General features: G+C 44.2%; 1 protein-coding gene across 1 annotated transcript in view; it reads left to right on the top strand.

Annotated features, from left to right (window-relative positions):
* The window catches only part of LOC118504283 (fat-like cadherin-related tumor suppressor homolog), a 269,118-nt gene that overhangs the window by 154,584 nt on the left and 89,655 nt on the right, over nt 1–24,879 (top strand). The window contains 2 exon segments of the mRNA XM_036038558.1: nt 15,367–16,309; nt 20,916–23,517. Of these exon segments, the coding sequence (XP_035894451.1) occupies nt 15,410–16,309; nt 20,916–23,517 (3,502 nt within the window). The 5' untranslated portion in view covers nt 15,367–15,409.

The raw sequence follows: 24,879 nt of genomic DNA, 5'->3' as shown, positions 1-24,879 counted from the left end.
TTGTTGTGGTTTATGAACTTAAAAACAATGCATTGACGATTCTTCCCAAGTTTAATTCGGAACATGCAGAAGATATTCCAGCATGATTTATTATATAAATTGATTGCTTTAACTGTTACTAATAATCTCCATGCCCTTCAAAAAACTTGCCCCTTTTAAAATAGAGAAGCTAATTTATTTGCCTAGAATTACTCATCATGAGTCATCATGAGCCCAATTCACTATTTTCATCAGCTCACACAACTTATCAATTCATCTCATTTGCTGGTGTTTGCAACATTCGACAAAAAAAGGTCAAAGGCAAACCTCGACCTCCTTCAAGCGGTAATGATGCACTACGGTAGTTACAACTACCACGCTAAGAAAGAAAAAGAAAACACACGGGCGAAAGTTGTTATTCCGCATGTAAGCACTGGCTAGAGCGATCCGCCACCGGCTCCCCGTACGCGTCAATGTGGTTTTTCCATTCGCCTCCTGAGTGAAAGATTTAGACTTCTATGTCGGGGGTTTTCACCGGTTTCCCGCTCCCTTCCCAGCTGCCGTGGCCACAGAACCACAGGATTGCACATTTTTCTTTTGGTTTTTCCTTTAAAGCATGGTGTGTGGAAAACTGTCGAAGGAGGAACCTTTTTTTTCGGAATCCTCTGCCACACTCTGGGCCACTATCTCTTCAGGCGGCGTGCAACACAGAAGAGTGATGGGTGAAGATGAAGATGTATGGCGAGCTGGCCCCTGCCCTAGTGTGTGTGCTCTGCCCCTATGCATCCGTGTTCTTCCCCATTTGGCCCCATTTTCTAGCCAATCGCGCCACTGTTTGCATACGGACAGACCGAGCTGTCCGGACGAAAGCACTTCACACAGTCGTACATTGGGGCTGCTGAGCATAAATACAATTTGCGCGATGATCATCGAGGATGATACGGACGTGACGGGGGAAGCGTGTTTGTGTGAAAGCGTTGGGGAAACCGGAAAAGCAAAAAATGGGTACTTTGCCGAAGAAAAACCACCGGATTGTTGCAATCCGTGTTCGCTGCCTCCCACTTAGTGCAATCGGCGCTTTCCATTCCTTTCCTTTTCCCTCCAGCGTGCACCCAACGCTGTGTGGCGCGAACGGCATCTTAGCCCATCCTTGACCCGAACACTCATACATTCTCTGCATGTAACCTGTCAGAAAAATGTATCTCCAAATGCAGCCCACATCGCCGAAGCGGTTGGCAAGTCGGTGAGGGACGCGAGTCGAGCTCACGGACGCAATGATAGGAAGTGCATTAGCATGTTTCCGGTTGCCGTTTCCTTTTTCTTGCTCGCTCGTACGTAACTGTGCAAACACATACACAAGCGGAGAGTTGGTTTTTTCAATGCTGAAAAATACTAGAACCTTTCCCTCTCTCTCTCTCTCTCCCATGGATCCCACCCCCCCGGGAACGGTCAGGCGAGATTTTCCAAACCAAACGTTGGCCTGCGGCCCACTGCCGCATCCAGCTAGGTGATAGAACCAGATGTTTTCCTCCTTGCTTTATGCTTTCCGCCTTCCAACGGCACCCTGACTGATGCTCATACTATCCGCCGGTTTGGGATGGGAGCGCCCATTTACTCGTCCGGCTTTCCCCATTTGTATTGTAACTGTATTTATTTTTCCGATTCGATCGCTCGAGTGGCCCGGGTCAGTATTGTAGCGCGCGCTCCGTGTATGTTTGCGAACATGAATGCGGCATAGATGGATTCATGCTTCATTTGACTGGGCCTTCGGTAGACGAAACAGCAAGGAAACTGCTGCCAGGGAGGAGGTTTTGTGGCCTTGGGTAACGGGGTTGGACTTGAATGCACAAGCTTTCCGAAGAGCGATCGATGCGAGCTGAGGTTTCGGGATGGAGTGGGATGGGGAAGCGTAACCGGGAAGGCACTTAGAATTTCACTGATAAGGATGGTTTTTATTCCATCGTGTCTGATTGAGAACAAGATGGAGTTTGCTTCAGCTGGTGTTGCACAATGAGTGACAATTGAGTTGAATTAGTTGGGAAATCATCTTGTTGGGATGAAGTTACCAAGAACTGGGCAGTTATTGAAATCTTCACATTTCAAACAGTTGTCTTGAATTTGGTGATGTTAAGTTTAGTATAGTGAAGCAGTTTTGCACGAATCTATTTTCTCTTCTCGTCAGCATGAAATAAAAAAGGTAAGTTTAAATTTTAGAAAAAGCAATAATATTGCTCATTTACGGAGGTTATTAAAGGACCTTATCCAATGATGATGAAAGATGAAGAAGCAGCTAATCGTGGAGGTTCAAAAAGTGCTAAAAAGGAATCCATTTTTTTAAAGATAGTTATCACCTAGTTGTTGAGGCGGTCAAGAGGTCTAGGCAATTGCAGCACCGATCTTCATACGACAGGATCGGGTTTGAAATCCCATCCAGACCACCTCCCAGTACGCAGCACTTAACTATCCAGCTGCGAGTAAAATTAACTCACGGAAATCCAGAAATGGCAGGACCGGAGACCCGTCAAGGTTGTACTGCTATGGAAGAAGATAAAGATAGCCAAGATATTTTCAGGTGTTTTCTATATGGTCGCCCGAGGCCGGGTAAAGATATCCCAATAGAATCATTGTTCAGTAAACGCTACAAGAGGTGATAGTGGAACCAGTCATCATCTGCAGGACCGGGGATCTAATCCCATCTGAACCGTTCTCCTGTAGTTAGGACTGATTTAAAATAACGTACGTATGATGGAGTTTAGTAAGCCATTACATAGCTAGGATCACCCGACGTTGTTAAGTCGTTGTTTAGCCACGAGGGGAAATGCTCAGTCTTTTCTTCTTCTTTCTTGGTCTAACGACCTCTTCGGTCATGGCTTCCAGTTTTGACTAACTAGACTTACTGGTCTGGTGGCAGAGGCGTCAGCTGCGCCGTTCTTCACACGACAGGACCGGGGTTCAAATCCCGTTCGGACCGGCTCCCCGTACGCAAGGCTGACTATCTTGTTACGTGTAACATCAAGTCACAGAAAGCCAACAATGGCAGGTCCGAGACCTCTCGAGGTTGTAGTGCCACCGAAGAAGAAGAAGAAGAAGAAGACTATTGTTACCACATAGTTGGATAGTCAGTCCTCACTATGGGGGAACGGTCCAGATGAGACGTGAACCTCGGTCCTACCGTGTGAAGACCGGCGCAGCTGTCGCATCTACCACTAGGCCGCCCCTAGTCAAGTCTTAAATAATTAAATATTTTCTAGAGCAAACCAGAATTATTTGTAACAGGCTCTATTAAACAAACAACAGACTTGGCATTAATTCATATTTCAACTGCAATAAAAGGGGTTAAAATAGGGAGCTATTTTTTGAAAGAAACTGAATAAGTTCAAGAGTCAAAATTGAAAAACAAGTTTGTCTAGCGGACTTGAAAAATACCTTTAATATTTCAATTCTGTTCAGTGGCATTTTCATTAATTTTGTGGTATTGATTAAATTAATACCAATCACGCAAACCTTTCTTAAAAAAATCAATTTCCTTTTTCCCTTTTCAAACTTCAATTAAACAAAAGATGTGTTGGTTGGTTTTTTGCGGGCTTCCCCCGGGCGTAACCATATTGGAACTTGATATGTCTTAATTTTGTGTTTGTAAATACGTAACATAAACACATGTCTCCAGCAGCGGGCTCAACATTTGGTTTCACTTTCTGCCGCATCCACTTTTGTTTGTGTTTATACTAAGAGGTACCTAAGAGTGGACCCCACACCACATATCGCTACCGTCAGCGCAATCAAGGAATCGAACACACACACACCCCTCAAGTCCCAAGACGCCAAGCGATCGGTCACTTGAAGCCACACTATGTACGCTGCACATTGAAACAGTTTCTGCCTCCAATCCGTAATAAACTTCGTTCCGTTTTTTACGGTTCCATTGCCCTCGGGGCCGTGAAGTGGTTTTCGGTTTAAAAATTGGCTTTGCTGTTCGAAATTTAATTCAAAAACACAAGAAGCAAGAGAAAAAAAAGCAAATCACGCACACACGCTCGAGTTATGCTGCAGTTGCATACTAATCTGGTGGTATTGTTTTGTTTACTTTTTTTACGCATTGGGCTTTTTGGCTTCACGATCGCTGCCTTATCTCTCATAAAGTGTTCCCTTACCACGGTGTTGCCTCATCGCCAGGGAGGCATGTTTTGGAGTTTATCTTATCTTTTGGATGGGCCACTCGTTTCTTTAGGTTGTTGTGTATGTTTTTTTTTATCGTGGCATCAGAGCACATATGGGTATGCGAGTGGATGTTCTAAACAAAATCTGGAAATAAACACGCTCGCTGTTGAAACTGGAGCACCACGGAAGAAAGTGCCGACGAGAGGGAAAGCATAGACGGGAAGGTACAGCCCACATACTCCACAGCAGTGTCCAACAATCTTGAACTGTTCATCGACTCCCATTAGGAGGATTGAACAAGGATGGGCGAGTAAGTTTAGGGAGCGATCAATGAAAATGATAAGGAAACGATAGGTTTAACCGTTGGGAACAAAATGCTACAAAGTTTTGATTTTTTTTTTTTTTGGTTAGGCTTAGAGTTAATTTAAGATAACAAAATTCGGGATGTTCCCATGGAGTACAGGGTTTTCGAGTAGAGCTTATACTGTTAGAGTCAATGATGGACACTGCACAAGATGAAGTACACAATTTACAGTCAGAAAATTGAAAGATTTTATTTAGGCGTTAAATATATCCGACCCTGGCTGAGGCAATTACGGTGCTGGTCTTCACACGGTAGGTCTGGGGTTCAAATCCCATCCAGAATCGCCTTCCCGTACGCAGGACTGACTATTCTTATTTATACAAGCACTGACATTGCCTTGGGCAATACGGCAAGCGCCGTATTGTTAGGACTGACTACCTGGCTATCCTGATACTAGAAAAATTAAGTCTCAGAAAGCAAGAATGGCAGGCCGAAACCTTCTGAGGTTGTAGGGCTAAAAAAGAAGAAGAAGAGAGACATGTTTCTGTCCTGTTCTACCTTTGGAATGCTCACTTCATCTAGAGCGGAGTTGGGAATTTTCCAGTTTTACCAGCAAACCGACTATCTCATCTCAACGAGTCCTGAAATGGCATGAAATCGTTAAATTAATCTCGAAACCCCTGCAAAGTTTTGAATATTTTTTTTTTAGTTTAGAATTGTTGCTGATGATGAGAAAATGATTTTTATATTGTTAAGAAAAGTCAAATCAAAATGGAGAAAGCAATTATATAATAGCATAAAACAGCATGATAATGAGCCTCAATTAAATCATGCATGATTAAATCAATCAAGTATTATTCTGACCAACTTTAAATCCTGAAGCAGCAAACTCAACCTAATCAAAACAGTAGGAAATCCCCTTACGCATCGTTCTGTTGATAATTTCTGCTGACCTGCAGTGAACCGACCCAGCAGCAGCAATCCATTTCGACGAGCCCTATCGAACAAAGATTTCGCCTACCTTGCCGGCATGGTCTTGCTCTCTCTCTCACACACACATACTTTCCGAGCGAGCGCGTATAAGTGTGAGCGAGAAGCTTGAAACGACGAGAAGCAAACGAGAAAGAAGAAAGGGAAAAAAACAAAAGCCCAATATGTTGCTTATGCTGCCGCACATACAAACCACTTACCCACACACGCACACACACACAGAGGAGACAGAGCTAGAGGCATGTGCAAGTAAAAAACTCGCTCACCAACACAAAGCAACCGGCGCACGGGTCTTTTGCTGCGTTCGTCGCGCGCGTCCCGTTTCCGCACGCAACCAGTTCAGTACACTGGTCGCGGTCGCTTACGGCGAAGGTCTTTCGGTGCGTGCTGTGTTGTCTCGGACACGCGTTGCTTTCTGTGTTCGCGATCTCTTGGTAGGTTCTCTCGAGTGAATTAGGGATGTAGCATTGTTGCTATTTTATGGTGGTTAAGCACAAGTGACAGTGTTTAAGATGCTTACCAATGTGTAAATTGTTTGGTCGGTGATCGAAATCATGTAGCTATGAAGCAGTGCGCAAGCAAGAAGTGTTTTCCTGCAAAAGAAGAAGTGCATTTGTTTGCAAAAATAGTTGCTATTGAAAGTGAATTTGCAGTGTGTGAGGAATAAATCGATGCGTAATCTAGCTTTAAAGAGCATATTGGTTGGTGAATGATGTCCCTGCGCTTGATGAGCCTCTTCCTGGAATTTAACCAGCAGTAGCAGCAGCAGTCAGCAGCAGCTGCATTGCTGGCAAAATTGATGCTGTGCATTGGGTTCGCTCTGTCCCTCTCGCTCTCTCTCTCTCTCTCTCACTCTCGCCCTCTGATCGCTTCCAGCTTCCAAGCGAGCAGTGTGTTTATTTGTCTCGATCGAAGAGTCGAAGATCGAACCAGTGTATCGCTGTGTTGGTGCGAATGGTTTACGCCGCCGCATTCAACGTGTGTGTGTGTTCGCTCGCACCGTGTTCATGCATTTTATGCTTCAAACCGGATTATGCTGCACCGTACCGTGCGCGTTTGTGTGTGTGTGTTAGTGTCGGAAGGCAGAGCATAGCAAAAGTGAGGGAAAAAAACGTGTCAACGGCGAAGGTTTATACCTCACATCGGGTGGTGGGTTTTTGTTTACCGAAATTTCGTCCGGTTTTCGGAAACAGATGTTCGTGGCTGATGTCCCCGCTGCTGCGCTGCATTTAATGTTGAGATGAAATGTTAAATGTATGCAAAGACAGGGGTTTTAATGTTTAATTAAAGGCGTGCCAATTGATAGGCGCGAGCATTGTTGTTGATTGATTTTTTTTTTCTCTTCTCTTCAACCATCCTAACCAGTGCGTTTCGGATGTGCGTAAATTAAAGTGTGTGGAATATAGTAGATAGGAGAAAAGGCGAAAAAACGCGAGCCCTTTTGTGTTGGTGGAAGGTTCATTTTATGGTAGATTTAAGCCGAAGAGAGCAAAAAAGAGCGCTTCTCGAGTGTTATCTGTGTTAAAGGGAAAGGTGTTGTAAGTGTGTGTGTGTGTGTGTGAGAGTTGGTGTGAATGTTTCAAATTATATTTTAAAAGCGTTTTGTTTCCATCGCAAAGTGTATGTCAAATAGAAATACGGTGAATCGTTCAAGAAGTTCCAGCTAGTTTCATCTTCCGTGTATCCGAAGGCGTTGATAAAGTGGGCCATTGAATCACTGCCTTCTGTCTGCCCGTCCGCTTAAAGAGGTAATGCATCCCAAACGTGGGGGTGGGGGATGGGGGAGGGACAGGCCAGCAATTGATTATTTCTTTAGGCGTGCTTGTTATTGATCGATTGGTAGATACACATACTGCGGGGGGTTCTCGAGTCCGGGACGTAGGGGCGGAGGTACTGTTTACAGTACGCGATATGGTTGCATCTGGCGCGCGCGTTCGATGCGTCTTAATGAATGCAGAAAATGCAGATCTTCGGTTCGAAACCCGGCGAAGCGTGCAGTTGACGTTACGGTTGGTTAGGCTGGGGAAGGTGCGCTCTGCCTGAAGGGTCCTCTTTAGCGATGGTTTCGAATGACAGACGGATGGAAATAAAAACTTTGGACCATATGTTCGCCTCAGAGGTTTCAGGAAATGGAATGTTTAACTGCTAGTGCCTGTGTTTAAAAAAAAGTCCAATGAAAATATATTGAATACATTAAAGAGTGTGGGTGTTTTCTATTCAAGGATGGCAACCATCAAAAGACCATCACAATGTTTTATCCAAACAAGGCTAGGCCACACCATAAAAATGCATAACATTTTTACTTGTGTGAGTTTACAGTAGATGTAAGACAAAAAATAGAGAAATTGTAACATAAAGTGGAAAATTTTAACAAACTATAGAACGATAGCAGGAAATGGTAGAGCGCATTACAATTTAAAAGAAATGCGACACGAAAATAAAAACCCTTGTAGACAAATGAAAAGACAACGGAAAACAATAACAACAAGTAGTAAATGAATCAAATAATTGTTTGAAAATGTGTTTGAGACAAATGAAAAGACAACGGAAAACAATAACAACAAGTAGTAAATGAATCAAATAATTGTTTGAAAATGTGTTTGAGACATAAAATTACATGGAAGAGTTTACATAAATATTTCTTACTATTAAAAAAATTAATGTAAAAATATGTAAAAATGTCACACGACAGCATTATAGTCAACAGATAAAAACCAAAGAAGAAGAGAGGTAAAAAAATGGTTTATTAGGAAGAGTAGGAAATTTTTATTTGCAGTGTAATTGCTGAAATGCACAAAATTCGCTTCTTGTAAAATAATCGATGCTTAACTTATCTTAAATATTTAATAAAAACAGTTAAATTTATCTCTTGTAAATCATTTGTTTTCAATCCAAGATAAAAAGGGTTTTTTTTCATTTTATTTTTCACTCCGAGCGTCTCAAGAGGACTCGGACCATTTGCGGCTTCCTTCAATTGATCATTCCCAGCAATGCTTCCATGTAGTTCTTGACGAATACAAAAAAATCAGATAAGCTGAATGGTTCGGACAAGATTCGACACCCGGTTCTAGCGCTCCTGCTGTCTTGAACAGAGAATCGCTTGGATACTTTTTATTCAATAGAATTGCTCTTATTTGGCTAAGACTTTGATCTTAATCGATCTTAGATTTAGATCTTAGAATTTATTAATTCAGATTAAATTCCATGTACAAAGAGTACCGACGGTTCTTTGAGATGTGAAAGCGGCGCCGGTCTTCACACGGTAGGACCGGGTTGCAAATCCCATCTGGGCCGTTCCCCCATAGACAGGACTGACTATCCAACTATATGGTATCAAGAAGCCTAGTAAACCAGAAATGGCGGACATGACCTAAGAGGTCGTCTGACCAAGAAAGAAGAAGATACAAAGAGTACTAGTAAAGTTTTAGTTTAGGTCTATGATTCTCTTTTAATAATCATTTAATTACTACACAACTGTTAAGCTTCGCGCTTCCCTCAAATTATTTCCTCAATCTTTAGTAAACCTCTTTTTTCGCAAGAAAATACCCGGTCTTATTTACTTCACTTTTTCTTCACACCCCATTTTAACATCACAAACCAGATCAATCTCCCCCGGGTTTCGCTTGTATCATAGTAAATTTTTCGCCTCCCGCTTAATTTTACGACTTTCCGAAGCGCATTATAAGCGTTCCAATAATGGACCCGCTTCATTCCCTGTTTTCCTGTCCGTCTCGAAACCATTTTCCTCCCTTGGTGACACATACACAACCTCTCGAAAACCCCTGGACAACAATAATGGTTACACGGTTGCGCTATTGCCGCTTTTCCCACACACCCGGCTGTCTCCTCTTTATGATAAATGGTCAACCAATTTTATCGGGACAATCTTTTTCGTCGCACTGCCCGAGCACTCCCATTACATCAGGCCAATCGGTTGGCCCTGTGTCCCTGTGTGATAAATTCCCAATTTTCGTTGTGTAACGGTGAAAAGAAAATACAGCCGGCGGGATAGGAAGGGAGGCGGAAAAGTGACCGTGAAAATCGCTTCTCAAACAAGTCAACCAAGTTTTAGAGCTGATGAGGAGGATTATGAATGGTCAGGATGGAGAGAGAGAGATAGAGAGACACGATGGAAGACGAATAGCCAATCAGGAGCGCACTTTATTTGCCAGCACCTAGCTTCAATGTCCGGATCCGGAGGACGGAGATGATCGATTTGTTTCTTTCGGTTGAATAGGTGGTTTTTCGGTCAATCGAGCCTCAAACTTTTTGCATTGGTGGTTTTCTTCACCAGGGAAACTTGAAAAATATTTCACCACAACAGTTTTATGGGTTCCTGTTTTCCTGTGAAATCTATTTTCTATGTTTATGATACCGTTTTTCTAGTTACGTTATTTAGTTGTTGTTTTTCTTTAGTTATTTTCTTTTATTGTTTCCTGTTTTTATCTTGAATCTTGCTTTTTATATTTTTAAGTAACGTTAATTGGTTGTCGTTTTACTTTCTCTGTTTCGTTTGTTTTTTTTTTTGTTTTTATCTCTGTGATATTTCCTTGTTATAGTTTCTTTATTACTTAATTATTTGGTTGTTTTTTTTTTACTTTTACTGTTCTATTTTTTTCCTTTTATCTCTTGGATACTGTTATGTTATACTTACTAATTCCGTGATTTGGTTGTTCTTTAACTTTTTCTTTATGATTTTATTGTTTCCTATAGATCTGTTGCATATTGTTTTGTTTAATTTTTCAATAATTTTTTTTAATTTTCGTTATTTACATGTTGTTTCATTTATACTATTTTATTTTATCGTTTTCGCTGCATTTCTTAGATATTATTTTGTTAGAGTTGTAAGTCTTTTTTTACTTAATGTGTTTTAAGATATAAAGCAAATGCATTTTTAGTTAATTTGAACAACTTTAAAGTTATGTTTTGTTCTTTTTATTTTCCATTTCAATAAACATGTGTTTCGCATAAAAAAGATTCGTATTTATTGTTGCCATTTAAAATATTGATTTCATTTGCTCATGCCATGTTGCTGCAAAACTTTACAAAACGCAACCGTTGTTCCACGGTCATAAAGTTTCTAAGCTGTGCATCGCATGAACCTTCCGCCACCCTTGGGCCCATCTTTCCGGCTACGGACGGCTTCTTCTCCGCCGGAAGATGAAGATGTCAGCCGGGTAGAGTGGTCATCTGACTCGTAGTACAAAGTATAACACATTTGAGGATCGCTTAAGAGAACAAGATGAAAAACAAAATGAAAAAAAAAAAACTGAAAGCACAACAGCGTAACCTTCAGTACAGTAATCTTTCCAAGTGCTCGTCGTTGCTGTTTGATACTTGGAACATGGTACGTGTCGTTTTGTGTTTCGAGCAGCGGGGCTGGGACATCAGGGGGGCGCAACTCGAATAGGAAAAACATAAAATAGAGCACGAAACATGAAGCAGTTCAATTGCTGCAAACACTTTGTTGAAGGCAAAGTTGCAACACACAGCAATCGGGAGCTGTCGCGGTCTCGAGAGCGAGCCATCCGGGGACAGCAGACGGGAAAATAAAAATCTGCTCCAGAAGCAGTGACAATTTATCATCTATCCATCGTTCGCTTTTTCCTTTGCCCCAGCGTTCAAGATCGATGCGGGCGGAGGGGTATAGGTCAAATTGGTTGCGATTGTTTTTTACGCCGTTCCGCTCATGTTTAACTTTTCGCAACAACAGCAAAAGTGCAAAATGTTTGGCCAAAGTTGATACCAGTTGTATGTCGCACGCCTGGGCTGGCTTCTTTTTTCCCTTCCCGAGCGCTTTTTCTTGCACTGATTCGCCTTCGCCTAGTGTTGTACCACATTTCCTGTACCTAGTGCGAATCTTTTCCTCATCGGGAATAATCGAAGATCGATCCGGGGGAGCGAGAAAACCCCGCTCAAAGATTGATGAATTCTACAGACCTACGGCAAGAGAGAAACAATAAAATAGAATCGAAGCGAGTTTCCCCAAATACATCAGGCTCGTTGTCCTCCAAATCGTATTTGGGTGCATTTTCATTTGATCCCAACATTTTCCATCCTCCGACGAGGAATCGTTAGGGATGGGAGCACGAGAAAACTTCCCCAATAAAACATCTTGTTCTGGTTTTGTTGTGTCGGTGGTCCCTTTTCACTGAACGAGTAAATCGTTACAAATATGATTTTAGAATCGAAGCACAGCGCCTAAAGCATTGTTGGGGATGCTTTGAATTTCGAGCGCATATCTCTAGAGAGAATCCTTATCCATGTTTCCATTTGTTTTGGGGAATGTTGGAGAAGAGAAAAAAATCGATCTTCAAACACACACACACACATGACATTTTTGCTCGGACATCAGGCCATTTGTCTCCAGCCAGGACGCTCCATATGTGTGCTCCATTCTTTGGCAACACACACACACACATACTAGCACCGGGGACAGAAAATCGAACATGGGCTTCAGCAAAATATATATCTACGATTACGAGGATAACGTAATAAAGAAATATATTTGTGATAATAAAATCGCCCAAGGGTCCGGCTCCGGACTGCATCCGTTAGGAGTTAGCTGGTACGGCCTGCTAGGATATTGGTTCCCCGCATGCTGTGGGACGTTGTCGCCTTATCATTCGCTACCGGGTTTTTTTTTTGCGCACACAGTGGCACAGACGAGCACTTGAAATGGTCAATACTTTATTCGAATAGGTTTTGAGATAACATGATCGGTTATTATTGAAGATCAGTGTGCTAGCAACATGTATATTATGTGGACGAGGTATTAAAATTTTTATTATAAAAAGCTTGTTTGATCCAGGTCCATCATTTACAGGATTTTAAAATATAAAGAAATGATGTTTTGAAGAAATTAAAGCAATATTATCTTCAAAGTCGTTATTTGTCGTGCGAATTGCATACTTTACGACTCGTTTTAGACAGTTTTTAGTCTGATGAAATATAGATATTCATTCTGGTTAAAAATCGTTTCATTTCAGGTAAATTAATCTGATAAATGAAGCTTAAATAAACCTAAGGAGAAGCGGTTTAAAGTTATGAATACATTGAGGGGTAGTAAAAGTAGTAAAACATATACTCCTATAGCATATAAAATCGTGATAAAACTAGATCAGTATTGGTTTATAGCACAATTCTTGAGAAATTTTTCTTTGTTTTCTGTAATATCATGAGCACAACATCAAAAATGTTTTTTGTCATTCGAATTGCATAAATTGGGGCTTATTTTATTATCTAAATCTTTCTAAATGGGGCAGCCCGAGACCTCTCTTCTAGCCTGGCTTCTAAAGGAAATGGCAGGCCGGGACCTCTCGAGGTTGTAGTGCGAAGGAAGCAGCAGAATAAGCAGGAGAATTCTTCTAAATTCTGGTGCAAGAGTCTACAGCGGCAAGGCAGGACCGGGGTTCAAATCCCATCCAGATCGTGCCGTCGACTAAGTCGAGTATGCGGGAAATGACAGGCATAAGCTAGGAGTTCCTTTTACGAATAAATATCCTCTAATGCCTATGTTTACAAAATTTTAATATTGTTTTTTTTTTGCGAGACCATCAAGCACATCAGAGAGTATATTTTTTCCAACTTTCCAAATAAAATGATTTTTTTCTCAAATTATTTTTAAACAGCATCCACCTTACAACGATCGAACATCGTATCCAATTTTCTGATCGAACAAATAAAACGCTTTCGAAGCATGCCTCCAACACGGTCCTCCCACCGTGCCGAAAGCCGTAGGAACCCCTGGTGTCTCTAGTGTTGTTTGCGTCCGAATGCTTCGTCATCGTGCTTTGCTTTGCTATCGCGCTAACTGGACACTTTCATGAACCGATAGCCGTGGTGGTTTTTTTGTGTGGATGTTTTATGCTGCCTTATCTTACCCGACACTCCGCTAACGCCACTCTCTACCGCAGATCCTTTCTGGTAGCAAGAAAAAAAAACAGCCTCTCTCTCTCTCCTGTGAAACTCACTAAGGAGTAGGGATCAGATAAGTGTATGCGGTCTCCCATTCTCCCCAACTCCAGCTGGACAGTCCGGATCTGAACCACCTACTGTGGACTAAAAATAGCAGAACCACGGTAGGAAGAATGGAAAACCCGAATTATGTCCCGCACCGAATCACCACACGCTCCACTTGCCGCTGTACTTTGTGTTACGGTTCCTGCAACTTAATCATGATGGTATTTCTTGGTTCCACCCTTGGTTGGGGTTGGACGTTCGATTGAGATCGGCACACGTCCTCGGCTCTAGGGCTGTCGGAGTTGTCGCACGCCCTTACCCCCAGTGATTGTGTGCAGAGAAACATAATTTATGTCCTGCCACGACTCCACCGCTTTCCTTCCTTGCTTGAAGGCTCCCCCCTTAAAGTGGACGAGTATGATCGTGCGACATCGATAAGAAGTGGATTTGGGCATGCTTCGAATTATTGAATGTGGATATTTGTAGGGCTAGTGTTGTTGGACGCTTGTTAGCCACCGAAGGGTGCTTACTCGTTTGCCATGATTAAAGACGCTCCGTTCGAAAGTTCCATGTGTAGTGTCCTGCGAACCATTTGCTCCCATCCCACATTGCCCAGGAAAAGTAGAGCATTAAGAAATAATGGCGAACAAAAAAGGCCCTGCCCCAGGTCACGTATACACACGTCCGCCCAGAGGACGTGTTGGAACGTCGCTTATAGCCCTCCCGCCCGACGTGATGTCAGTGCCGCGGGACCGTTAATGTGATCCGATCTGTGCCGATACCGAAAGCGTCGTTTACCATTCATGAATTCTGATCGGGGAAGGATTGTTTGTTGGAGGAGGAAAGTTAATTTGATTACGAAAGGCAGTAACTCCACAGCCGCTGTACTGTGGAAAGTTTTGCGATTACATTGATTTTAAGGCAGGCAAAAATGGTCCATTATGATGTACTGGTATTGTTTTTTTCCCGGGAACTTAAGAAAAACAAATAGCTGCTTTTATGCAGAATTAAAATGGCTTCGTTTGAGAGCAATTTCAATTGCACTGCTTCCCGGTAAACGGTAATGGAGTTTTTCTCCGGGAAAGCCGCTTATGTCGCTGGAGTAACGGGGTGGTACGTAAAACTGTGTAAAAGTGGCCTGTAAAACAGAAAGTTAATTATGCCGCTGTCGCCGGGTTTGCGTTGGCCGAGCTGTCAAACGTTTTGGCGAAAGCAAGTTTAAACATGGATCCTTCCAATTATTTCTTCATTGGTGCGATTACGTTTAAAACCTGGAAGCAATCACCTTTGTACAGTGTACAGCTTCTTCCTCCAGCGAAGTTAAACGACATCAGTAGCCACGCAAAAAGCAGGACATCAAACTCTTCGGTGTGCTGTGTCGTAATCGTTTAGTGAGTCGTATTCCGCGTACTCGTAAACGTGCACTTGAACGACCGTGCCAGCGGTTCCGGTCGTTTGAGTTCCCGGGAGCTCCCGAAGTGGTCGTTACGCTTCCTGGCAAACCACGTGTGTATTATAAACACTGCACATGTGTGCGCTGTGTTGATTTGCTGGAAACGAAAGCAAAACAAAACCACGCTCGGCTGCTGGTGATAAGATTTCATTCATCTATTTTACTCAATCAACTGTGCGGTAGGATGGGTGGCCGCTCGGGAAACGTAATAAAGTGGTCGTTGCTGTCGAATATGTCCTCCAGACGTGAAGGACACTGTCGCATCTTCGACATTCGACGGTCAGCGTGTGTTCTTGGTAGCGTTGGACGCGCCGTCTGATGTAATTCTACCTATCGAATCATGTCCTTTTATCCGGTTCGGAATTCTCCCGGGACATCACGTCCCAAGATATTGCAGTAACTAATGGGATTTGGGAGGGACCTTTTTTTCTTTGTTTTGGTTGTTCACTTGTGATGCTTGTGCGTGTGACACTTCCCTTACTAATGCTTTCTTTCCTTCCTTTTCATTCCTTCCTTACAGATGCTCTGCTGACGTTCGAAGATGAGTTAACGGCAAGCTGAAGATGATACCGGGTGTGGGCGGAGTGCCACGAGCGCGGTTACTTGCACTTCTCCTCCTAGCGCTGGTGGAAGTGATAGCGCGCGCTCTAGGCGACCCCGCTCCCTACATCGGCAGCAGCAGCAGCAGCGGTGTGATTGGTGCCGCTAGCACTAGCAATGACGTTACGAGCGTACCACCGGAGCTGGCCCGCCACGAGCGTTCCACATCGCCCCGGACACCTCCGTACAGCTTTCACTTTGCCCACGCGGTCTACAATGTGTCGATACCGGAGAACAGCGTCATCAAGACGTACGCGGTGCAGCCCCCGAACGAACCGCGCATGGGCCTGCACGTGACGCCCGATCTGGAGGTCCGGTACAAGATAGTGGCCGGCGATAAGGACCGGTTTTTTAAGGCGGAGGAGCGGCTGGTGGGCGACTTTGTCTTTCTCGCGATCCGGCTGCGCACGAACAATATCGTGCTGAATCGGGAGAAAGGTGATAGCTATCGGTTGGAGGTGAAAGCGACGGGAACGCGCCGTGAGGGCAAAAGCCGCACCACCCTCGAAGCGGACACGCTCATCGATGTGCGGGTGCTGGATGCGAACGATCTGAGCCCACTGTTCTATCCGACCGAGTATGCGGTAGCGATCACGGAGGATACGCCACTGCACAAGAGCATCCTGCACGTGGTGGCGGAGGATGCCGATCTGGGGCTGAACGGGGAGATCTACTACAGCATCCTGGATGAGACGGAACAGTTTGCGGTGCATCCGACGACCGGGGTGATCACGCTGACGCGCCCACTAAGGTTCACCGAACGGGCACTGCACGAGCTGACGGTGGTGGCGAACGATCGGGGCATTGGTTCCACGAGCCGGAATCAGGCGAGCAAAGCACGCGTCAAGATTAAGGTTCTACAGGTAAGTCCTAGGACGATTCTTCAATTCTTTTGTGGTCTTAGCAATCAGGCCAAGACATGGAAGGTTGTGGTTCTGATTTTAAAGTCTATCCTTAAAACATCAGCATCAAGAGATCTTCATAGGGATGCCTACCACCCTTTGCGTACTGCCGGATTCGTTTCGACCAAATCTTCTCGAACCTTTCGCCAAACTCTCTCAGATTAGCAGCGCGGGTGTGACATTGGAAAGGGTGCGTCAGCTTTATTAGAATGTTCTTTTTCGATATGGCAATCGCTTTCTGTGAGCTTTCGGGAAAATTTACTAAATTGCCTACTTGTCTCACCACCTTCTTCGTGTGGTTCTTCTGATGAAGCCTTTCGATAGCCATTTCACAATATTTTTTTTACTTAGAAGAGCATTCAAGAGCTATCGTCAGATTCTTGGAATAGGACACACTTCTGAAATCAACTATTACTTCCTAGTGGAAGGCAAACGAGTACTAGTCACCTGTGAGTCTTTGGCATCCAATGTCGACTAGGTCTCGTTATTAATTAAATTCTTTCCTTGTTGACGCGATCTATCGCATATCCTAGCTACCTATTATATATCATTGTCATTTGCTTATACATTGATGATATTTTTGGCGCTTTTACCTAACAATAGCCATGTTGGTCAAAACATCATTAGAACGGTTGCTCTGGTCTCTAAGCGCAAGAAGTGAATCATCCCTCATCCGAATTTGAATTTCCCTCATCCGGTGCATTCAAGTGTGATTCGAATTTAGCTCCTGTTCGATGTGCTCACTGTTCTCAATAAAAGGAAGAAACGTAGTTATAAAATTAAAAGATATCCTGTTCTTTCAAGACATTCGATTTCTTCCCTTAGAAACCTTGCTCGAACTGTTTAAACTTGAGTTACCATATAAAGCATAAATCACTTGAGAAAGTAATGAAGTGTTGGCTGTAAACAATGTTGCTTGTTAAAACAACGACGTCCAAATTTATTGACCACCGACTTTTTGTTTCATTTGGCATGTTCACTCATTTGCTCCAGCAGCTTGTTTTACATTTTATTTCCGTTTTTTTATGAGAAAATAATAATTTGCCCTCCAATTTCAAAACATTATTGCCCGGTGGTCGGTGCTTGTAAATAAATTCAAGCTCAATTATTTATTGCCCCTGGGGGAATACTAAATTAGGATCAAACCGTTTTTCCGGTCCGGGCCGATATTTTGCGCAGCCAGTTATCTCCCGTTTGCCAGCCGCAGAACATTTAATTTGCAGCTTACTGTTTACCGTTTCCCACTTATTGTACGCCAGCGTAAAAACGGTTTCTGTCACCCCTAAGGAGTTACCTAAAAGCTCTTTTGGAGTATTTTTCGATAAACCATTTCCGTGCGTGTGTGTGTGTGAGTGAATCAATAAAATGATGAAAAATATTGCATATCGTGTGGACCCCAACGCATGGAATTGGACAGTTTGGCGTGGTGTTGTATGGGATGAAAAATGGCCTGCTGGGGTTGACAATATTTTACGGTGGATTTGCATATGCAGGGTTATCCAACTAGGTTTGGGTTGTTCACAAACGGAGCCGGAGAATGGGTTGTCCGCTGTTTGTTATGACGATTATTATCTTCTGTTTTGTACTAAAAATATTTTTTTAATTAATGAAGGACGGTTTGGTTCAAAATATACTTTTTCTGTCTTAATTTCTTTTCTCAAAGATAAAATTGATAGTTAAATTGTTTTAATCGTTTATTCATAGAGGCTTTGGGTCTTTGAGAACTCATTTGCCTCTTTACAGTTTGTTAAAAAGAATCTAAATTCGAATTTTTATTAGTTGCTCAAGAATATTAGTAGATTTTATTAGTTGCCCAATCTGTCCCAGGATGGTATAATTTGTATTATTATTTATTATTAAATTTTTAGTTAATTAGTTTCATTTGATTAGTGTTATTATTTTTGTACTTTACTTTTCCTCTTTTCCTTTAATAATACTCTTTTGAATTTCAATGCTTTGTGGTGCTTTTATTTTTTCATGATATTGTTTTCCTATTTCAATAAAGGTTACAACGACGTAAAAGTGTATATAAAAGAGATTGCATAAACATTGTATCACATAATTTATCTTTGCTAAATTGTATTCCTTCCCCAACGGACACATTTCATAAATGTCACCATGTTCATAATATTTTTTATGAAACAAATGTGAAATATGCGTGCCACTTTAAAACGGAACGATTTGGTCTGTTTTCCATCGCCGCAAAATATCTCATACATTAAAGTGATTTTTTGTATCTGTCTGTGTGTGCGTGCTTGTGCTCCTTTCAATTTGTGGCACTGGGACGAAACCTTCAAGAATGCCACATCCGTACGATTCGGTGCGACGGCACCGAAGCATTAATCAACAAAGCAGAACAAAAAAGAAGATCATTTCCCTTCCCGAAAGGGCTTCTCGCAAAATGGGTCATGCCAATATCTCATCTCGAAAGCTACCCGGCCACATGCCGGACACGGAGAACGGGGCGAGTTTTAGCAAAAGGGAACATCCAGGCGGGACCGAAATACTTACGGTGTGGCTCTGTGTTTCTTCTCCGTGCAGAATGCAGAATGCTCGAAAGATGAAAGGAATTTCAATATTAATGTTCACCACGCCTGATCATCGTTTTGCTGCGCGGCTGCCGTAAGGACTGACCTTTGGCCGTGCCGGTGTCCCGTACGTTTGTTCCATTACTGTCACCCAACGGTCGATCGGTCCGGCCGGGCTATCCACTGGTGGACGCCGTGGGGTAAAACTATCCAGACGCCCCGTCCGGGGGAGGGGGCTGGCATAGTTCAGTGCTCAGTGATGTTTTGTCATTTTTCGTCCATTACCATTTGCCAGTTATTTCGTCAGACATGACAGAGCCCGGGTAACACTGTCCAGGCGCAATCGGGGTGAGGGTTTGCTGCTAAATGTTTCGAAATGCATTTTGTTTTTGTCAGCGTGTGAAGCAATGCTGGAAAGGAACGCTTAATAATGCGCTTCAGCGCCCGGGTGTGTCACTGCTCACTGTAATAATTGAAGAAATGCTTGCCGAAACTGGACTTTGACATTCCGCCGCAGTGGGGAATGTGCAGTAATTATGATCGCATAAAAATATTCTCTCGAAAAATCTGCACCCAACGGCACACTCAAGGCGTGTGACCGAAGCTGCAAACTGGTGTGCAAGAATTCGAATGCACTGGTGGCAAAACAAATTAAGCCGAAACACGAAAAGTTGTCCAAAAATGTTGGGTTAGTTTGAGCAACGTTTTTCTTCATGCTTCGATCGTATCGCATGTATCACACAGCTTCATCTGGCCACAGTCGAACCGAATACCGCAACGACCGAACCACCATTTGTTCGCTCTCGCTTAACCTCCGGCTCTACGGTGACGGCCACCAACAAAAATGTCCCATTGTGATAAACGGTCACTAGCAGCAGGACCAGTATTAGTAGTAGTGGCAGTAGTGGTACTCTCCAACCCATCTCGTCCACCCCTCAGAACTAGCTCCTGTGCGGGACGATAAAATAAGAATAGTTTTTCGGCCATGCTAGAAACACTCTATATCGGCCATGTCGGTCATCATTGCAGTTCAGCGATTCTACGGGCGGGTACAGCTGGGCCCGTTTGCTCGATTTTCGAATATGAAGGTGGTCAGAGGGGTTTTCAACCGTTTTTTTTCTGGATATTTGAATTTTACATTTTGTGACTACCGCCTACCACAACCTCGACAGTAGCGTTCGCGCAGGAGAATAAGAAGAGTTTTTGTTTTGTTTGACTGTTCTTCTCGCTGGGTCCTTTCAAATATCGAGTTTGATGTGGTTTTAACCGTACGCTGGTACGCTGCCCTAGGTATATACGGGAACCCGGAGAATGTCAGTAACAACTCCCCCGGAGGTTCCCGGGGTTTTCTTCTCCATTTTTTGGGTTTGGGTCGAGATTCGCCGAGTTCTATGGGCTTGGTTTTTGTTGGAGACTGGTCGTTGGAGGCGAAGCATTTGCATTTGCAAAGGCAAAATTGCATAATAAATTGATTTTTATGGCCTACGGTTGACTAGCTTTGATGGTGAGCGTAGAATATTGTTCTGTTCCGTTTCACACAACAACAAAAAAAGGAATGTGCGCGCTTTTGAGGCCTGGATGATTGTTTTTTGTTTTGCTTTTAGAGAGGAAGTCGCTGCTGTTTGTTTGTTTTGGATGCGTGGATAAACGATTCGATGGCAGTTGCAGCTGCCGCTGCTGGAAAACTGCATCACCGCTACGACGTACTCTTCCTGCCTTTCACGTGCTCCATTAAATGAATCTAAATCTGTACGCTTCGGTATGATTGAAGCAGTGGAAATAAAACTCATAACTACCCGCTAGTAACGGTCGTAAAAATGCTTTATAGCCGGTTCCCCTTGGATTCCCTTTAGATAATCAACCCATTCCATAACGCTCTTAATGGGCTTCACATCCTATCTATCCGGAAGATTCGATTTTTTTTATCCTGAGATCATACGCATTTAATCAAATTTTTACGCTCGCTTCACGCTGCAGGAAGTTAGCCAAGCCTTTTCTTCTTTATTAAAACAATTTCCTTTCCCCTTTTCCTCCCGCAGGTGAACCTCTTCGCGCCGGATATTTACGTACAAGCGTTGCCGGATATACTGGAGAATTCCAACACAAACATCTTCGGTATCGTGCGGGTGACGGACAAGGATAAGGGTGTGCATGGACAGATCAAGAGCCTCGACATCGTGGACGGTGATCCGGATGGACACTTCCGCATCAAACCCACGGATCGTCCGGGGGAGTACGTGATCGAGGTCCACCGGCTGCTGGATCGCGAGACGGCACCGGCGGGATACAACCTAACGCTTCGTGCTGTTGACCGTGGTGTACCGCCGAAACAGAGCTACATCGTAACGCCGGTCCGGTTGGCAGATATCAACGATAATGCGCCCGTATTTAATAGGGAAATATACGAAGTGTCCGTACCGGAGACGTCACCGCCAAACACGCCCGTCATACGGCTAAAGGTGACCGATCGAGACGAGGGCAAGAATGCGAAGGTGTTCCTGGAGATCGTTGGCGGTAATGAGGGTGGCGAGTTCCGGGTGAACCCCGAAACTGGTATGCTGTACACGGCCGTACCGCTGGATGCGGAGCTGAAGGCGTTCTACACGCTCACTGTGTCGGCGATCGATCAGGGTAATCCTGGCACGCGCAAACAATCATCAGCGAAGGTGAAAATCAATGTGCAGGATACGAACGATAACGATCCAATCTTCGAGACCGCGAATCTGACGATCTATGTGGATGAAAACGAACCGGCAGGGACGTCGGTGACGAAGGTGACCGCAAGAGATAAGGATCTGGGAGAGAACGCTTACATTTCGTACAGCATAGCAAATCTGAACGATGTGCCGTTCGATATCGATCACTTCTCCGGCACGGTACGGACGTCGAAGCTGCTCGATTATGAGAGTATGCGCAGGGAGTACGTGCTGCGGGTGAGGGCATCCGATTGGGGATTACCGTACCGACGGCAGACCGAGATGCAGTTGGTGATCAAGTTGCGAGATGTGAACGACAATAGGCCACAGTTCGAGCGAATCGATTGTCTTGGTAGGATACCGCGGTACACACCGATCGGGACGGAGATCTTCACGCTCTCGGCGCTCGACTTTGACTATGGGAGTGTGGTAACGTACCGGTTACTGTCCGGCTTTGAAGACGGTTGTTTCAATCTGGACTCAGTGACGGGCATCATTTCTGTTGGGTGCGACCTGAACGATGTGGGCATGGAGCAGCGTGAGCTAAACGTTACCGCAACGGACGGAACGCATTTCGCCGACACTGCCCGCATTCAGATTAGTTTGGTGCGAAACAGGAGAAACCTTGGTGCGAATCTGAAGGCAGAAGATGGTGCTACGTTTGAGTGTCGGGAAACGGGCGTTGCACAGCGGCTGACGGAGATTATGGCCGCGGCAGAACGCAACAATATGCCCGGCCGGGAAGCAGGTGTAAGTGGTGCTGCCGATGACTTCGCCATGATGCCTAGCAGGTACGGGGAGAATGTACACGCACCGGAGTTTGTCGATTTACCGCTTGAGGTGAAGATAAATGAGTCAGTTCCGCTCGGAACGACGATAACCTGGATCAAGGCTCGTGATCGCGATCTTGGCTACAACGGGAAACTAGTGTTCGGTATCTCCGGTGGAGATGATGACTCTGTGTTCCGGCTTGATCCGGACAACGGTGAGCTGAAGATCATCGGATATTTGGACCGTGAACGACAGGACGAGTACTTGCTCAACATCACAGTGTACGATCTAGGGAAGCCACAGAAATCCATATCCAAAATACTGCCTATCACCATCCTGGACGAGAACGACAACGTACCAAGGTTTGAGAAATCACTGGCAAGCTTCCGCGTGACCGAGAACGCAATCAATGGGACGATCATCTTTCGCGTCAATGCAACCGATGCAGACCTGGGTCAGAATGCGAAAATAACGTACAGTCTCGTGACGGACACGAAAGACTTCCGGGTGGATCCGGAAACGGGCGTACTAACCGTGGTGGCACCGCTCGATCGTGAACGGCAGGAGGTGTACGAGTTGAAGATACGCGCCACCGATGGTGGTGGTGATCAGAACACACCCGCCCTGTACTCTGACGCTCTCGTACGCGTTACCGTCGATGACATTAATGATAATGCGCCAGAGTTTTCGGTGCAGGATCTTACCGTGCGCATCCGGGAGGACGTTCCCCGTGGAACGCTTGTGACGGTAGTGTCCGCGGTCGATCTCGACAGTGGTACGAGCAGTGAGATTGTGTACAGCTTCGGTGAGAATGGTGATGGGGAGGGATCGTTCCGGATTGACAAACAGTCCGGTACGATACGGACGGCACGGATGCTTGACTTCGAGGAGCGGCAGGTGCATAGTTTGATCGTGAAAGCGATCGATCGTGGTACGCCCTCGCTGTCGTCGGAAACGTCCGTGATTGTGGAGGTGATTGATGTGAACGAGAATCGGTTCGCACCACAGTTTGAGGATTACGTGCTCACGGGTGCGATTGCGGAGAACAAACCGTCCGGTGCGCATGTGATGCAGGTGGTAGCGAAGGATGCCGACCTTCCCGGGCCGGATTCGCGCGTTACCTACTCGATCAAGGGTGGCGATGGACTCGGTATCTTCACGATCGATAATGAAGGTAAGTGGAGCTTTGCTCTTGAGCGAAATAATTTTGTTGGATCGTTTAATGATGATTTATTTAGATTTGAGAAGATGAGAGCTCTAATCAGTTGCCTTTTGTAAAGGGAAAACTTTTTGATTTTCTTTTCTGGATATTGTTTTAGTCTTAATTTTAAAAACAGTGGACTCGTTACATCCCAAATGATAACTTCCATCGTCATCTCGTAACTGTGATCGTAATCAAATCGCGCTCGTGTCAAAACATTCGCCCCTAAATGTAGGCAATTAGAAGTTGTCTCGTGAATATTGATCTTAGGTATTGTGACTAACTGTTCCTTCGTTCCTATGCTTGGCTCGGAACGATGGTAAACTCGAAATTAAACATAAATCCATCATTCTGTTCTTTAGAAACTGCAAATCTGTGAACGCTCCATTTCACCTTCACCAGATTTTCCAGCCGTGCTCAAGCGACCATTTCCAACGATGCCTGTGTTGGATTTTATCTTTGATTTTCCTCCTACCATCGTTTCACTGAAATGAAACTTTTTCCCCACGGCAAGAATGTTTTCCCACGCCGTTTCTCACTTGGTTGCTGTGGGTTTCTTGGTAAAGTTCGTCTGGAAAAGCGATGCCAAGAACCATCCGTCCCAGAGAGCGCTCAAAACGTGTGGTGATGTCTTAATACTATTTTCCCACGGGGACCGCCGTTTTTATTCCTTCGCTCTGTGAATGCAATGCTGCCATGAAGGTGGTGGTAAATTAATTTTCACCCGAAAATCAAGGCACAAGTTTCGTGTTTCTTCGTCCTTTGCCTACTTGCTTTTATTCCTTGCTGAGCAAAAGCTGGCTGCAGCTGGCAAATAATTAAAACAATCCTTACGCTGATTCTTGCCACAGAACGGGGAATAAAAAAGGGGATTTTCTCTACTACTACTACTACTACCACCAATACAACGACTGTTATCTGTCCCACGGAGTATGGCAGGTCCAATGCATGCGACAGAGATAGTTGCTCGTTCTTTAAATGTTCGTGCTTTTCCGCACAAGAAATGAAAGCCAAGACTGAGTGCTGTCATTAAGTTCGGTTCTCATTGCTTGATTTGTCTGGTTTTTCTTTTCGCCCTACTACATTTTTTATTCCTTCGCCTTCCCTTTCGCGGCCATCTTTTTTCGGTGGGAGAAAAGCAGAATTTGCATTTTTTATTCATAACTCATGGACGATTGTTTTATCGCTATCGCTCCGCTATCGTTATTTATGGTACTGGTACGGCCGAAGCAATAGACAGCCAAAACTATGAAGCTACACGAGCTTTAAAAGAGCGAGGCATACTTCATAAGAAAACTTTACCGAACGAACTTCGCTTTGCGTAGTGTACGTTTT

The sequence above is a fragment of the Anopheles stephensi genome, chromosome 2 (genome assembly GCF_013141755.1).
Source record: "Anopheles stephensi strain Indian chromosome 2, UCI_ANSTEP_V1.0, whole genome shotgun sequence".
Classification (NCBI taxonomy): domain Eukaryota; kingdom Metazoa; phylum Arthropoda; class Insecta; order Diptera; family Culicidae; genus Anopheles; species Anopheles stephensi.
This window is presented reverse-complemented; position numbering and strand designations above follow the sequence as displayed.